The sequence below is a fragment of the Cherax quadricarinatus genome, chromosome 25 (assembly GCF_038502225.1).
Source record: "Cherax quadricarinatus isolate ZL_2023a chromosome 25, ASM3850222v1, whole genome shotgun sequence".
Lineage (NCBI taxonomy): Eukaryota > Metazoa > Arthropoda > Malacostraca > Decapoda > Parastacidae > Cherax > Cherax quadricarinatus.
In genome coordinates, this window is record NC_091316.1 from 21527309 (window position 1) to 21542941 (window position 15633).

The window sequence follows — 15633 nt, forward strand, 5'->3', positions numbered from 1 at the left end:
TAAGAGTGTCCTTCTAGTCTTAACACCAACATAATACATATTAAATGTCTTATTTTACATTAATACAGACATTTTCATTAATCCATCTATGATATTTTCTTCAAAATTATGTAAGAACACGTTACATAGCATATAAACATGCCTTTGTTACTTGTTCGCTAAGAGTGCCATAGTAATACTAATAGTACGTAATAATAATCACTCTTGGACATATTAAATGTCTTATTTTAGGTTAATAGATGAATTAATGAAAATGTCTATATGACATTTTCTTTAAAATTATTTAAGAAACACATTACATAGCATATAAACATGCAATGTTTATATGCTAAGAAGGGGTAGATGGAGGGTAAACATTACATTTTCTCTGGTCCAGCTTCAGAGAAAACGTGTATGAATCCGCGTTGGCCCAGTAACCAACCACCCTTGACCCTCTGACTGTTTTGGTCGTATATATACGTCTTATGAGCCACTGTTTTTGACGTATATATACTCATAAATTCTAGCAGCTTCAAATCAAGCAGGAGAAAGCTGGTAGGACCACATGTGAGAGAATGGGCCTGTGTGGTCAGTATGTGCAGTATAAAAAAAATCCTGCAGCAAGCAGTGCATAATGAGAAAAAAAAAAACTCCGATCGTTTTTTTTAATTAAAATGCCAAGTTTGTGGTCTATTTTCGTATAGTATTTATGGTTGTATTCTCGTTTTCTTGGTCTCATTTGATAGAATGGAAAACATATTATAGAAATGGAGGTGATTTTGATTGGTTTTACTATGAAAAGAACCTTGAAATGGAGCTCAATTAGGGGAAATGTTTGATTTTTGCCGATGTTCAAAAGTAAACAAATGATATCATTTTCCAATAAATGTCCAAGTAGCCATTCTAATATGCAGTCATGAATGGGTTGACATTATTTATACAATTATTACAATAATGCAGTAGTCTGCATAACAGTAAATCTTATATTTTTTGTATGAATAAAAATTCAAAATAGTAATATCAGAGGGTCCTGGAGACGTGATTAATGAACAAAGAAAATGTTATTTTAGAGCCAGGAATGTCTGCATTGTTCATTCTGGACCCTATTTTCAAATTGTCATATTTTTTAATTTTCATGAAATTGGCCAAATTGTAAATTTCTGACCACATTATTAGGTAGTTGAAATCGGTAAATGGGCAGTTTCTTGTACTCATTTGATAGAAAAAATGGAGTTCTAAAGAAATAGCTATGAGTTTGGTTGACTGGAACAATGGAATTAGCCGAAAATAGGGCTCAAAGTGGGCGAAATCCGCAGATTTGTAAATATCACCGAGGTTGCTAACTTCACAAGAGTGTAATTCCGCCAGTTTTCCATCAAATTTCGTTCTTTTGGTGTCATTACAATCGGGAAAAGATTCTCTATCATTTCTTGAGAAAAAATAATCTTTTTTTTTTTTTTTGGAAATTTTGCGACACCAGGAGACACCTCAGGATTTGGGGTTGCAACAGTCAAGGGGTTAATAGCACACAAGGCTTTTGTTCACAATTCTCGGCATGAATTATTCATTACTTCTCCCTTTGTTTATGATGGCATCTAAAGGTAGTTGTTAGAAACGATTAAACTCAGTGAACATGGTATGTCGATTGTAATAACATGGTTGTAGGCCGCAGTGTATGTAGCCGGTAGGTATAGCCTGGGATGTAGTCCCTCTGGGACTACAAATAAATACTACTCACCAACAAGAGTCTTCAATAAAGGTATGTAATATTCATTTATCATTAAAATTAGTCATTTATATTTATTTTTCATTGTTTTCTGCATGTAAAACTATAGTTATTCTCTATAAAATGTATTTTTTGTTAATATTTTTGGGTGTCTGAAATGGATTAATTGGATTTATATTATTTCTTATGGGAAATATTACTTCGGTTTACAGCCATTTTGGATTTAGGGCAACTGTCTGAAATAGATTAATTATGAAAACTGGGGGTCTATAATGTTTTAGAGATAACCCCAGGAGGCAGCTCATATGAAAATTTATGCACACATGACCTATTAAATCTCTGCAACAAATTCATCTTAAACCAGCAAATAACAGAGCCAGCTAAACTGGAAAATACACTGGATCTCATCTGGACCAACAATGATGATCTGATACAAAATATAACAGTACTGAAAACAATATACTCGGATCACAACATAACAGAGGTATAGACATGCATGTGCAAGGCTCCTGACCATCCAATGGTGACCAGTTATGAAGGTGCCTTCACTAAATTCAACTTCAATAAAAAGAGCATACAGTGGGATCAAGTCACCCATGTCCTAAATGAAACGAGTTGGGAGGATATCCTAAACAGCACAGATCCGAATCTTTGCCTGGAAAGAATTAACTCTGTGGCACTTGAAGTATGCTCAGGGCACATACCATTAAGAAAAAGGAAGAGAAGATGTAGATTAGAAAGAGAGAGACATTCCCTATACAGGCAAAGCCAAGAATCACAGAGCTGCTGAAAGGGGCCAGCATATCTGAAATACAAAGGGAGGCACTGGTCAGAGAAATAGCAAATACTGAACTTAAGCTTAAAGAATCATCCAGGAGACAAGAAACTCAGGAAGAACTTAGAGACATCAATGAAATTGAAAAAAAAACAAAATATTTCTTTTCTTATGCCAAATCTAAGTCAAAAACAACAAGTACTTAACCCCTTGATGGAACTTATAGAGATGACAGCAAAGAAATGAGTGAGATACTTAAGTCTCAATATGACTCAGTGTTTAGTGAGTCATTAACTGGATTAACCCTTAAACTGTCCAAACAAATTTACGTTCACATGCGTAATGCTCGAAAAGTAGATTCATGTTTTTTTATATATTTTCAAATATAACAAACAAAAAAAGTAGATCAAAGTTTTTTTACACATTTTCAAATGTAAAAAAAGAAAAGATCTACTTTCAAATGTTGAAAAAACGTAGATCTACGTTTGGACAGTTTAAGGGTTAAGAATCAAAAATCTAAATCTCCAATATTACCCAAACACCACAAGACTTCAAAAAAGCAATAAATGACATGCTCATCCACTTGGCCCCAGGCCCAGCCTTGTAGAACTCTGTAATCATCAAGAACTGCAAGAAGCCCCTTTCATGTGCCTTCAGCATTTTAAAGAGAGGAAGCATGGACACGGGGGTCACCCCACTATCACTAGAACCAACAGACATAGCCCCCTTCCACAAAGGTGGCAGTAAAGCAATTGCAAAGAATTACAGACCAATGGCACTAATGTCGCATATCATAGAAATCTTTGAAAGAGTTCTAATAAGTAAGATCACCATCCACCTAGATACCCATCAGTTACACAACCCAGAACAACACAGGTTTAGAGCAGGCTGCTCCACCTAACTACTGGACCACTATGCACTGGAGGATGAACAAAATGCAGATGAAATACAGAGACTTTGCGAAAGCCTTCGACAAGTGCGACCATGGTTTAATTGCACACAAAATAAATGATAAAGGAATAACAAGAAAAGTTGGTAGATGGGTCTATAACTTCCTAACAAGCAGACCACAAAGAGTAATAGTAAACAGGGTAAAGTCTGAGGCAGTTACAGTGAAAAGTTCAGGTCTACAAGGCACTGTACTTGCCCCCATCCTGTTCCTTATCCTTATATCTGACACAGACAGAGATGGAAGCCACAGCACCATGTCTTCCTTTGCAGATGACACCCGAATCTGCATGATGGTGCCATCCCTTCGAAGACACTGAAAGACTTCAAGTGGACATCAACCAAATCTTTAAATGGGCTGTGGAAAGCAGCATAATATTCAATGAAGAAAAATTTCAATTAGTCCGATATGGAAAACTCAAAGAAATTAAAGCTGTATCAGAGTATAAAACAAATTCCAACCACACAATAGAGTGAAAAATAATGTGAAGGACCTGGGAGTTATAATGTCTGAGGATCTCACATTCAAAGATCACAACAATGTTTCTATCACATCTGTTAAGAAAATGATAGGATGGATAATGAGAACCTTCAAAACTATGGATGCCAAGCTCAGGATGGTTCTCCTCAAATCGCTTGTTCTCTCTAGGCTGGAATATTGCTGTACACTAATGGCTTCTTTCAAGGCAGGTGAAACTGCAGACCTGGAGAATGTACAGAGAACGTTCACAGTATGCATAAATATGATAAAGCACCTAAACTACTGAGAATGACTGAAGTCCCTTGATTTGTATTCCCTGGAACACAGGCGAGAAAGATACGTGATAATATACACTTTGAAAATCCCAGAGGGACTAGTCCTAACTTTGCACATGAAAATCACTCCCTACAAAAGCAAGACTGGGCAGGAGATGCAGAATCCTCCCCCCCCCCCAATGAAAAGTTGGGACACCATGAGTATGCTAAAACACAACACAATAAGTGTCAGGGGCCCAAGACTGTTCAACTGCCTTCTAGCATACATAAGGGGGATAACCAATAGATCCCTAGCTGTCTTCAAGAAGGCACTGGACAGACATCTAAAGTCAGTACCTGATTAGCATGCAGCCAGCAGTAACAGCCTGGTTGATCAGACCCTGGTCCACCAGGCAGCCTGGTCACAGACTGGGCCACAGGGGCATTGATTCCCGAAACCCTCTCCAGGTATAGGAAGGAGTGTGTTGATTGTGATGGACAGGCGTGAGATTGTTTTGCCATTACAATAATAATGGACAATTCAGTAACCAGTGGACTTTGTCCATTAAATTATGAGTTTACTGTGCATCCAGAAAAATCATTGCACGAAAAACAAAGTATTACACACCTTAAAAATTTTATCAAGTTGGTCCTGTATATCTCTAACCCCTGGAAAGGCAGGTACTCCGGTGATCATTTCTGTGTAAATGCAGCCAACGCCCCACATGTCCAGTGAAGTAGAATAGTCGGTAGAACCCAAAAGAACATCCGGCGGTCGATACCATAACGTTACCACTTCATGTGAGTATGTGTGGGATGGTACAGATTTGGCTCGTGCAAGGCCTGTCAATAGTTAAAAGAATTATTTCTAGTACAATACATTGTATCTTAAAATATTTACATAGTAGTTTATATTATACTCATGTATAAAGTTTTTGTGGTAAAAAAAATTACTGTACATAAATATGGCCTCCCCAACACTGGGCTCCATGAAGCAACTTATTGTTAAAATGATTAGAGAGATTTTCTGAAATAACAAAAGTTCTCAACACCTGTCCTCCTTGTAGCTCAGATTCATAAGCCAAGTTAGCCAAAGATTTTAATCATTAAATGATTTCATTCAAGTTCCCACACCTAATTCCTTTTGATTCACCTTTCTGAAAAAAAAATTAATATTAAAGTGGAAATCACATTTTACACTTTAAAACATTCCATGTATAGGGTAGAAATATCCTCTTTACACTGAAGCTCACAGGGTAGCCACACCACAGTATGTGGCTACCCTGATCGATGATATTTTGTAAGGTTAGATCAATCACTATACAAGATGGGTTTACCATCATTCTTCATCCTTTCTAGTGAATTCTGATTAGGCATAACTTTCTATTATCCAGACTCCTCCTTTATCCTTCTCCTTAAGGTCAGAGCAATTATTGTACCTATCTTCTTTCATCACAGTGCATAGTAAAACTTACACATTCAATTATCATACAGATTTACACATACTAATACAGAATTACCAATTTGATACCTTTGAAATATTAACTCTCATGAAATCCAAAACTTACCAAAATCTGCTATTTTAAGTTCACCAATTTCTGATATAAGAAGATTTTGTGGTTTAATGTCCCTGTGAAGAATTCGTCTACGGTGACAATAGGATAGACCTCGTAGCAGTTGAAAAAGGAACAGCTTTACATTACGAGGGTGCAGACCTCCACCATGTTTCTCGAGGTACTGTGATAGGTCTGTGTGCTATAGAGAAAATATTTTAAATTAAGTTTTATTTTATACATATGCAACTATGTAGTACTGTACAAGCAAGTACTACTTATATAGAAGGTCTTCAAGCCACAAAGACTTGCATTCCTAGTTTTACAACTTTCATATCTCAGCTATTCATACAGAAAATAATAGTACAGAAGGATGGCTATGCTTTGTTCATACTCATATGTTAAGCAGAAAAAAAAAATTCTTACTGTGACTCGGTGATTGTGCAAATGAAATTGGTTCTCGAGTGACCCATTTACAAATGCAGATGTGCATAATTTGGGATGTTTGTAAGCGAAGGACCTCTTGTATAGCAATTTAAAAAAAAAAAAATGTCTGGACTCTCTTCTGTCTAACTGCCAAACTGAAAATCATCATTACATGGTACAGTGGACCCCGGTTTACAATATTATTTTATTCCAGAAGTATGTTCAGGTGCCAGTACTGAACGAATTTGTTCCCATAAGGAATATTGTGAATTAGATTAATCCATTTCAGACCCCCAAACATACACGTACAAATGCACTTACATAAATACACTTACATAATTGGTCACATTGGGAGGTGATCGCAAAGCGGGGGTCCACTGTATTCTGGGAAATAAACAACTATATGTGTTGTACACAGTGTTTATCCTAAACCTCACAGTACAAATACAGTACTAACAGCATAAAAAGTAAAGTAAAACATGAAATACCAAAATAAAACAATAAAATAAAGTCATTACAAAAATGTGATGTTGATATTCAGAAGTAAAGTTCAACTTACATCCATTTCGACTTACGACCGGTTTCTCGGAACCGAACTCGGTCGTAAGTCAGATGGTAGGTGCATTTTGCTAGAACTCCATTTTTTCTATCGAGTAAGTACAAGAAACCACCCATTTACCGATTTCAACTATCCAATAAATGGTCAGAATTTAGCAATTTTGCCAATTTCACACAAATTTCAAAAGATGCCAATGTAAGAGGGGCACGCCCCCGTGCCCCTCTTACATTCTTTTGCTTTCCACTTTGAATTTTTTATTCTCACAAAAAAATAGAAGATTTACTGTTATGGAGACTACTGCATTAGTTAGAAATGGTATAAATAATATTGGCACACTTGTGAAAGAATATTAGACTCGCCAGTTGACATGTATTGGACGCTTAGCATGATTTGTTTACTTTTGAACTTTGGTAAAAATCGAACACTTCTGCTCCTTTGAGCTCAATTTCAAGGTACTTTCCATTATAAAACCAGTCAAAATCATCTCAATTTCTATAATATGTCTTCCGTTCTATAAAATGAGACCAGGAAAACTAGAATACAACAATAAATGCCATACAAAAATACAGTGCAAAGTCGCTATTTTAATCCAAAAACACGGTTAAAGTTTTTTTTTCCTCATTACGCACTGTGTGCTGCAGGATTTTTTTATACTGTGCACACTGACCACATAGACCCATTCTTTCATATGTAGGCCTACCAGCTTTCTCTCACTAGATTTGAGGGCGCTAGAATTTAGGCATACTAGTACATCAAAAACCCTGGTGCGTAAGCCGTACTAGTACGTCTGAAACCCTGAAAGGGTTAAAGAAATATTTTTTACACACTACCAAATGAGCAAAATCTTCTCAGAATAGGTGTACAGCCTCTCCTCACTTAATGACGGAGTTCTGTTCCTGAAAACACATCAGTAAACCAATTCGTCGCTAAGTGAGGAGCACTATAATGGTAGTAGGTGTGTGTCAACCATCTTTGATATTGTTTTATTGTCACCTTTGCACCATTTATAACATTTTTAGTAAATTTTTTAAATGTTTATACAGTAGTGTACTGTATACTGTAATAAAAACAATAGAGGAAATCAGCTCTAATATACATTATTTAGGTATGCATATTGGTCAGAGAGCCTGTCATAAGTCCAAGCGAGGAGAGGCTTTATATCTAGCTAAGCTGGAAAATTTGAAATATTTTACTCTTATATAAAAAAGTCACTAAAAACTATATAGTTTTAGGTTCTAGATAAACTCCTCTTCAAGGGGGGCTCCTTGGCGTGGTGAAGAGGCTCTTGGTCTGAGGAATTAGCCCTGTCGGTCTTCTTCCTCAGACCGAACCTAATTACCCCCCATTCTCCCCTCCCCTATCCCATCCTCCCCATCCTCCCCTTCCTCCTCCTCACCCCTCCCTTTTGCCCTTCCTCTTTTTGGCCTTTGGGATTTCTCCCACAGGCGCGCTAGTTCCTAGGTAGGGGAAAGGACACCGGGGTCCATCCCATTCCGTTGAGGTTCTTGGCGGTGGCGTAGTTTGCCATGGAATCTGGATTGCCTGGGGATGTCCCGATCCCTCTCCGGTATCCCGGAGTAGCTTTGGGTGTCTTTCGGGCGACTGGTGTATCTCTGGAAGCCACCTTTCGGATTCCGGGGGTGGTGGCCGAAGGAGGTATGCTTTGTGGCGGATATCCGGCCGCCCTCTCTTTTGTCCACCGAGGTAGCTTGGCAGATGTGAGGTTGCTATCCCGGATTGCTGGTTTACTGGCATGAAGGGTAGGGTATGGCACGGGTTCCATGCTGCATCTGCGCTACTAGCGGTGTTGAGGTCCTCTTGGGCGCGGAGGGAGATTTCCGGCCCTTTCATTCCTCCTGGGAACTATTCCTCCCCGCTCCCCCCTTTTTTTATTCTTTTTTTTATTTTTATTTTCTTTTCTTCTTTTTTTTTTCTTAAAAACAAAAAGCAAAGGAGTAACCTAACCATGGCAGCCCTAGTCCATGAACCCACTACCCCCGGGCCCCTTCTTGATACCGCACCCCATTCTGACCCTGCCTTGTGTTTAGACCACTCTTCGGACACTCCTGATGCCCCTGTACCTCTTGCTGGTGCTGTTTCCTCACCCGCTTCAGGTACCGGGGCTTTGACTGACTCCTTCGATTTGTCTGAACTCCGCTCTCCTTTGACTATGCTTCCGGCTTCTCCCTCTACGGTACGGCAATTTTCGAATCGCCCACCCATTTCAAGCCGGACCAACTCAGGTCCTACTCCTAAACGCCAACGTCATTCTCCTGATGATGCTCCTTTGTTACCTTCCCATTCTACTCGGAAAAGAACGACACGTCAAGCACTCCCTCTCCACGCTCAGTTTCGGACCACACAATGGACTAAATTCTTTACTTTAAGACCGACTTCTTCTTCTGCCTACCTTTCTGACCATAGTATTGGCAAAGCGCTCCTGCGTCATGTTGGTAGAGATATTTCATTTCATGCTCTCAAGAGCGGTATGCGCATCGTCACTGTCCAGAATGCTGCCCAAGCTCATGATCTTTCTCTCCTTTCAAATATCGATACTACTCCTGTCACTATTGAAAAACATCTTTCTCTCAATTCTTGTAGTGGTACTGTCATTCTGCCCCATACCATAGTCCAACAGAATTTCCAGTCATGTGGCAATGACATTTTTGAACAGCTGGAACTCCAGGATCTCCCAATCCTCAAAGTAGACACTTATGTCCTTCCTGCCCGGGGGCGGAGACGTTACCCTTGCAATGTGGCTCGTTTAACTTTTGACAGCCGAGAACTCCTGTCCTCTGTATATGTCGCGGGACATCGGTTACAAGTTCGAAAGGTGATACCTACACCGCAACAATGTAGAAATTGCTGGCGTTTTGGTCACCCAGCGAAATATTGCAGATCTATGGCCGAATGCCCAGTCTGTGGTGCCGACGACCATTCTAATACATCTTGCAGTCAACCTCCATCTTGCCTTAATTGTAATGAAGCTCACTCTTCGTACTCCCGCCGTTGCCAGGTCTACTTAAATGAACGTGAAATCCGTTGCCTCAAAGAGGCAGAAGGTCTCCCTTATGCTATGGCAGTTACTCATCTCCGCCTCCAAGGGAGACTACCCCGTGTTTCTTATTCTCATGTTTCCAAACATCCCCCCACTTCTGGGGTCCCATCTTCTGCAGCCTCCTCTGTTATTACCCCTCCCATAGCCACTACGGCATCTAATCCTTTGGCTGTCCTTGGCTCTGACGTCCCGACTACAACTCAGTCTGTTCTCACATCTTCGCGTCCTTCCTCACAAGCCCCAGTATCAACAAGACCTCGTACGACACCTAATACCAATCGACCCTCTACTCAGAAGTCCAAAAAATCCACATTGCTCAAATCTTCTTTGCCCCTTCCTTCCCTTCTTCCACCTCCACACTTTACCTTTCCAGTCTCTGTACCTAGTTCTTCCCCTCTCTCTGGCTCTATTACAAGTGTGGAGATTCACCCTCCTCCTCGTACTATGCCTTCCACCCCCGTCCCCTCCCAAGTTTCTCCCTCTTCTGCCACCTCCCAGGTTTCTGCCTCTTCTGTCCCCCCCCCCCCCACACTTCATCTCCAGTCCCTTACACTCTTCCCTCCCCCTCTACTTTGGTACAGTCCATTACTGTCCCAATCTTTACTCACCCTCCTCCTTCTATCTCCAATATGGTCTCCCATACATCTTTGAATTCAGAAACACTTGAAGCCATTTCAGAATATATTGCAGAGACTAAACCTTCAATGGACACTGATTCACTTCCTGTTCCTTCTCTTCTCTCTCCTCCATCTTCACATCCCCATTCTTCGCAACGCTCCGTTCCTTCGCTACTTGAACATCTTCCAATGCCACCACACGTTGACTTTTCTAACCCCTCTAGTCCGTAGGTGCCTTTACCTACAGATTCCTGATATTTTCTTCATCGCCAATCATGGCCTATTTACAGTGGAATATCCGCGGCCTCAGGGGTAATCGGGGTGAGCTTCAGATGTTGCTTTCCAGGTTTTCCCCTGTTGGTGCTTGCTTACAAGAACCAAAATTACACTCGGCTGTTTTCCAACCTATCTCAGGCTATAATTTATTGTATTCTTCGGATCCTTTCTCAGATGGGACCTTTAATGAAAGTGCCCTTCTTCTATGCAATGATATTCCGTACTGTCAACTATTTGTCCATACCTCGCTGCATTACACTGCAGCCCGTATCCACTTGAATAAGTGGTTTACAATATGTTCTTTATATCTCTCTCCTTCTCGAGCATTTTCTATCCCAGACTTTGCCTTTCTTGTTTCATCCTTACCACCACCACTTCTGTTACTTGGTGGTTTTAATGCCCACCATTTCCTCTGGGGGGGTCTCATTGTGACTCACGTGGCATCCAGTTGGAGGCTTTTCTCGCCTCTCACCCCCTCCATGTTGCATCGATCTATCAGTCTGCTCTTCCTCCACTGCACTAGACTTCACCTGGTCTGTTCTACCAGACTTACATGACAGCGATCATTTTCCGATCATTCTTACTTCTCCTTCCTATTCACCACCTTTCCGTAGCCCTCGCTGGCAATTTGATCGGGCAAATTGGGATCTTTACTCACACCTCACTGCTTTTAGTGAGGTTCCTTCTTCATCCTCCATTGATGAGCTCCTACACATCTTCTCGACGTCAGTTTATACTGCAGCTTCTCATTCTATACCCCAAACCTCAGGCAGGCATTCTTAGAAGTGCGTGCCTTGGTGGTCTCCTGCTTGTGCTCGTGCAGTACGTTTGAAACGTGCTGCATGGGGCAGGTACCGGTACAATAGAACCGCTGAGAGACTTCTTGATTTTAAGCAGAAGCGTGCGATCGCTCGCCATGTCATCCGTGAAGCTAAACGCACTTGTTGGCGAGACTATGTTTCCACCATCACCTCTGCTTCTTCTATGAGTGCAGTCTTTAAAAAAGTGAGGAAATTGAGTGGTAAATACTCTCCTGACCCAGCTCCTGTTCTACGGGTCGCTGGTGTTGATGTAGCAAACCCTCTCGACGTTGCCATTGAACTTGGCACACATCTGGTCCGTATTTCCCGAGGGCTCCATCTATGCCCCTCGTTTCTTTCCTCAAAGTCTGCCAGAGAGTTAGTACCCTTGGACTTTTCTTCTCTCAGAGAAGAACAGTATAATGTGCCTTTTACACTTCAAGAACTGGAGGCAACGCTCTCAGCTTGCCGATCATCGGCAGCTGGGCCTGACGACATTCATATTCGTATGTTACAACATTTACATCGGTCAGCCCTTGTAGTCCTCTTACACCTCTTCAATCTTATTTGGGCACAAGGAGTTCTTCCCCAGCTGTGGAAATCTGCCATTGTTCTCCCTTTCCGCAAACCGGGTACTACAGGACATGATGCCTCCCACTATCGCCCCATCGCTCTTACTAGTGCAGTTTGCAAAGTGATGGAACGTCTCGTAAATCGACGTTTAATGTGGTATTTAGAGACACACAACAGTCTCTCCTCTAGTCAATATGGCTTTCGTAAGGGTTGTTCTACCATAGACCCCTTACTACGCTTGGATACGTATGTTCGTAATGCCTTTGCGAATAATCACTCAGTTATTGCCATATTTTTTGACCTTGAGAAGGCATATGACACAACTTGGAGGTATAATATTTTGGCCCAGGCCCATTCCTTAGGCCTCCGAGGCAATCTACCATCCTTCCTTAAGAGCTTTTTAACCGACAGACATTTCCGTGTTCGAGTCAATAATGTTCTTTCCCCGGACTTCGTCCAAGCTGAAGGGGTCCCTCAGGGATGTGTTCTAAGCACAACACTGTTTCTCCTTGCTATAAATGATTTGGCCTCTGTTCTTCCACCCAATATTTGGTCATCACTCTATGTTGATGACTTCGCTATTGCTTGTGCAGGCGCTGACTGTCATCTTATTGCAGTTTCTCTCCAGCATGCGGTCGACCGTGTTTCCACTTGGGCCACCACGCATGGGTTTAAATTTTCAAGTACCAAAACTCACCAAATTACTTTCACTAGACGCTCTGTTATTTCCGATCATCCTTTGTATCTCTATGGCTCCCGTATCCCCGAACGTGATACAGTCAGGTTTCTAGGCCTTCTCTTTGACCGTCGGTTATCCTGGAAACCTCACATTACCTCTCTGAAGGCAACTTGTCACAGCCGGCTAAACCTTCTTAAAACCTTTGCTCATCTTTCCTGGGGAGCTGATCGTTGAACTCTGCTTCGCCTACATTCAGCCCTCGTTTTATCGAAACTCGATTATGGTGACCAGATTTATTCCGCGGCCTCTCCTGCTACTCTCTCTAGCCTTAACTCTATCCATCACCAAGGATTACGTTTGTGCCTTGGTGCTTTTCACTCTTCCCCTGTTGAGAGCCTCTATACAGAAGCGAATGTTCCATCCTTGTCTGATTGCTGTGATGCCCATTGCCTTCGCTACTATGTACGCTCTCACGATCTACACAATCCTTCCATTTATAGAATGGTCACCGATATTAGTAGACATTCTTTATTCATTCGCCGCCCCTGTTTGCTCTGTCCCTTTTCTCTTCGCCTACATTCACTCTTGTCTTCCCTTCAGTTACCACCTTTATATGTTCATGTAGCATCTCACTTTTCCCTACCCCCCTGGGAAGTTCCAGCTGTTCGGGTCTGTTCTTTCTCACTCCCTTGCTTGAAAGCTCAACTGCCTACGGTGGCTTCCCGCTCTCTTTTTCTTGATCACTTCCACTCCCATTCTCATGCCACTGCTGTGTACACAGATGGCTCTAAGTCTTCAGACGGCGTCGGATTCGCAGCAGTGTTTCCGGACAGCGTCGTGCGGGGACATTTACTATCTTCAGCTAGCATTTTTACTGCTGAACTGTATGCCATTCTTACAGCACTTATTCGTATCGCATCTATGCCTGTGTCATCATTTGTAGTAGTCTCAGACTCCCTTAGTGCTCTACAGGCTATACGAAAATTTGATACATCTCATCCCCTAGTTCTCCGTATCCAACTTTGGCTACGCCGCATCTCTACCAAACATAAAGATATTGTTTTTTGTTGGGTCCCTGGTCATGTCGACGTACAGGGCAATGAACAGGCAGACACTGCTGCGCGGTCAGCAGTACATGACCTACCAATTTCCTATTGAGGTGTTCCATTTCTGGACTATTTTGCTGCAATAGCTACCCACCTTCGCACCCGTTGGCAACAACGTTGGTCAACTCTGCTCGGTAACAAACTTCATTCTATTAAACCGAGCATAGGTTACTGGCCGTCTTCTTGTCATCAGTGCCGAGGTTGGGAGACCACTCTCTCCCGCCTTCGCATTGGTCACACTCGTCTTACTCATGGGTATCTCATGGAGAGGCACCCTGTTCCTCTCTGTGAGCAGTGTCAAGTTCCAGTATCGATTAGCCACATTCTGTTAGACTGCCCTCTCTATCAACGAGCACGCAGAATTTACCTCCAACATCGTCTTCGTTCTACTACTCTCTCTTTACCTTCCCTTCTTGCAGATGGACCCTCCTTTAATCCTGACTCTCTCATTGACTTCTTGACAACGACTGATTTACTCCACAAACTCTGATGATACTTTTCGCACTCCCCTCAGCCCTTTCTAGTTCAGTCTCTTGCTGCCCTTTACCCTTTCACCATCCACTACCCCGCTGTTATCCGTAACCTATTACTCATCCATCTCCCTTTTGCCACCTGATGCCCTCGCTTCCTTCCTGCCCTGCAGCGCTGTATAGTCCTTGTGGCTTAGCGCTTCTTTTTGATTATAATAATAATAATCTAGATAAACTGACTCAGGTAATTTAACTCCCAGTCAATTTCAGTCTCCATATAAAAAAATATTGATTTATTGTAGTAGTGGTTAAAACCTTAAGATTTAAGTACAGTGGAACCTTGGTTTTCATCATTAATTCATTCCAGAAAGTCTGACAAAAAAACGAATTCAAAGAAAACTGAAGCAATATTTCCCATAAGAAATAATGTAAATCCAATTAATCTCTTCCAGACACCCAAAAGTAATAACAAAAAATACATTATATAGAGAATAACTATAGTTTTACAAACAGAAAACAAAGAAATAAATATAAAGGACTTATGAAATGGATAAATTAACATTTAATATCACTTTTACCTTCATTGAAGACACTTGTTGTGTATGGAAGATGCGAGGAGGGGAGAGGGAGGAGGAGGAGAAGTTACTGGTTGGAAGGGCAATCCCCCTCCATAAGGACTTCAGGTATCAAGGCCCTATCCGGGGTTACTTCCCTTCTTTGTCTTTTACTGGCAATGGACCCCAGTCGCACAAAAAATCTGTCCAGAGAGGTCTGTTTCTGGCGTCTCTCTAAGATCTGCCTAAAATGGGACAAGGCATTGCCATTGAACATGTTGGAGACACAGGTTGCAACAGCTTTGTTAAGGTGATATTTCTCCACAAAACTTTGCAACTCACTCCACTTGCACACATGTCATTAATCACTTCCTGTACATCCTGGTGAGATCAACCACACATACGCCACTTTCGTACATTGCTACAAGTTCTTACTTGAATTCCATCATGTTTCTCACCTTCTTTATCAAAGGGCTGGCGCTTGAAACTTTCTTTGGCCCCATGGTGGCTTATTTAGCACTCAATAGACAAGCACAAAAAACAATGGATTACAGTGGACCCTCAACCAACGGCATTAATCGATTCCAGAGAGCTAGCCATTAGTCGAATCTGCCATTAGTCAAATTAATTTTCCCCATAAGAAATAATGGAAATAGAATTAATCCTTTCCAGACACCCAAAAGTATTAAACAAAAAAAATTTTTTACATGAAATATACATTTCCCTACACAAAAACGAATGCGACATGCAAAATAAACAATAATTAAATGCCACTTACCTTTATTGTGGAGTTGTTGAT

General features: G+C 41.3%; 1 protein-coding gene across 4 annotated transcripts in view; it reads right to left on the reverse strand.

Annotated features, from left to right (window-relative positions):
- Eip63E (cyclin dependent kinase Eip63E) overlaps nucleotides 1–15633 on the reverse strand; it is a 528910-nt gene that overhangs the window by 39347 nt on the left and 473930 nt on the right. For all 4 annotated transcript variants that reach the window (XM_070088663.1, XM_070088664.1, XM_070088661.1 and 1 more), the window contains 2 exons: nucleotides 5732–5918; nucleotides 4792–5006 (listed from right to left, as the gene is read on the reverse strand). In XM_070088663.1, coding sequence (XP_069944764.1) covers nucleotides 4792–5006; nucleotides 5732–5918 — 402 coding nt within the window. The remainder of the gene's footprint in view (nucleotides 1–4791; nucleotides 5007–5731; nucleotides 5919–15633) is intronic.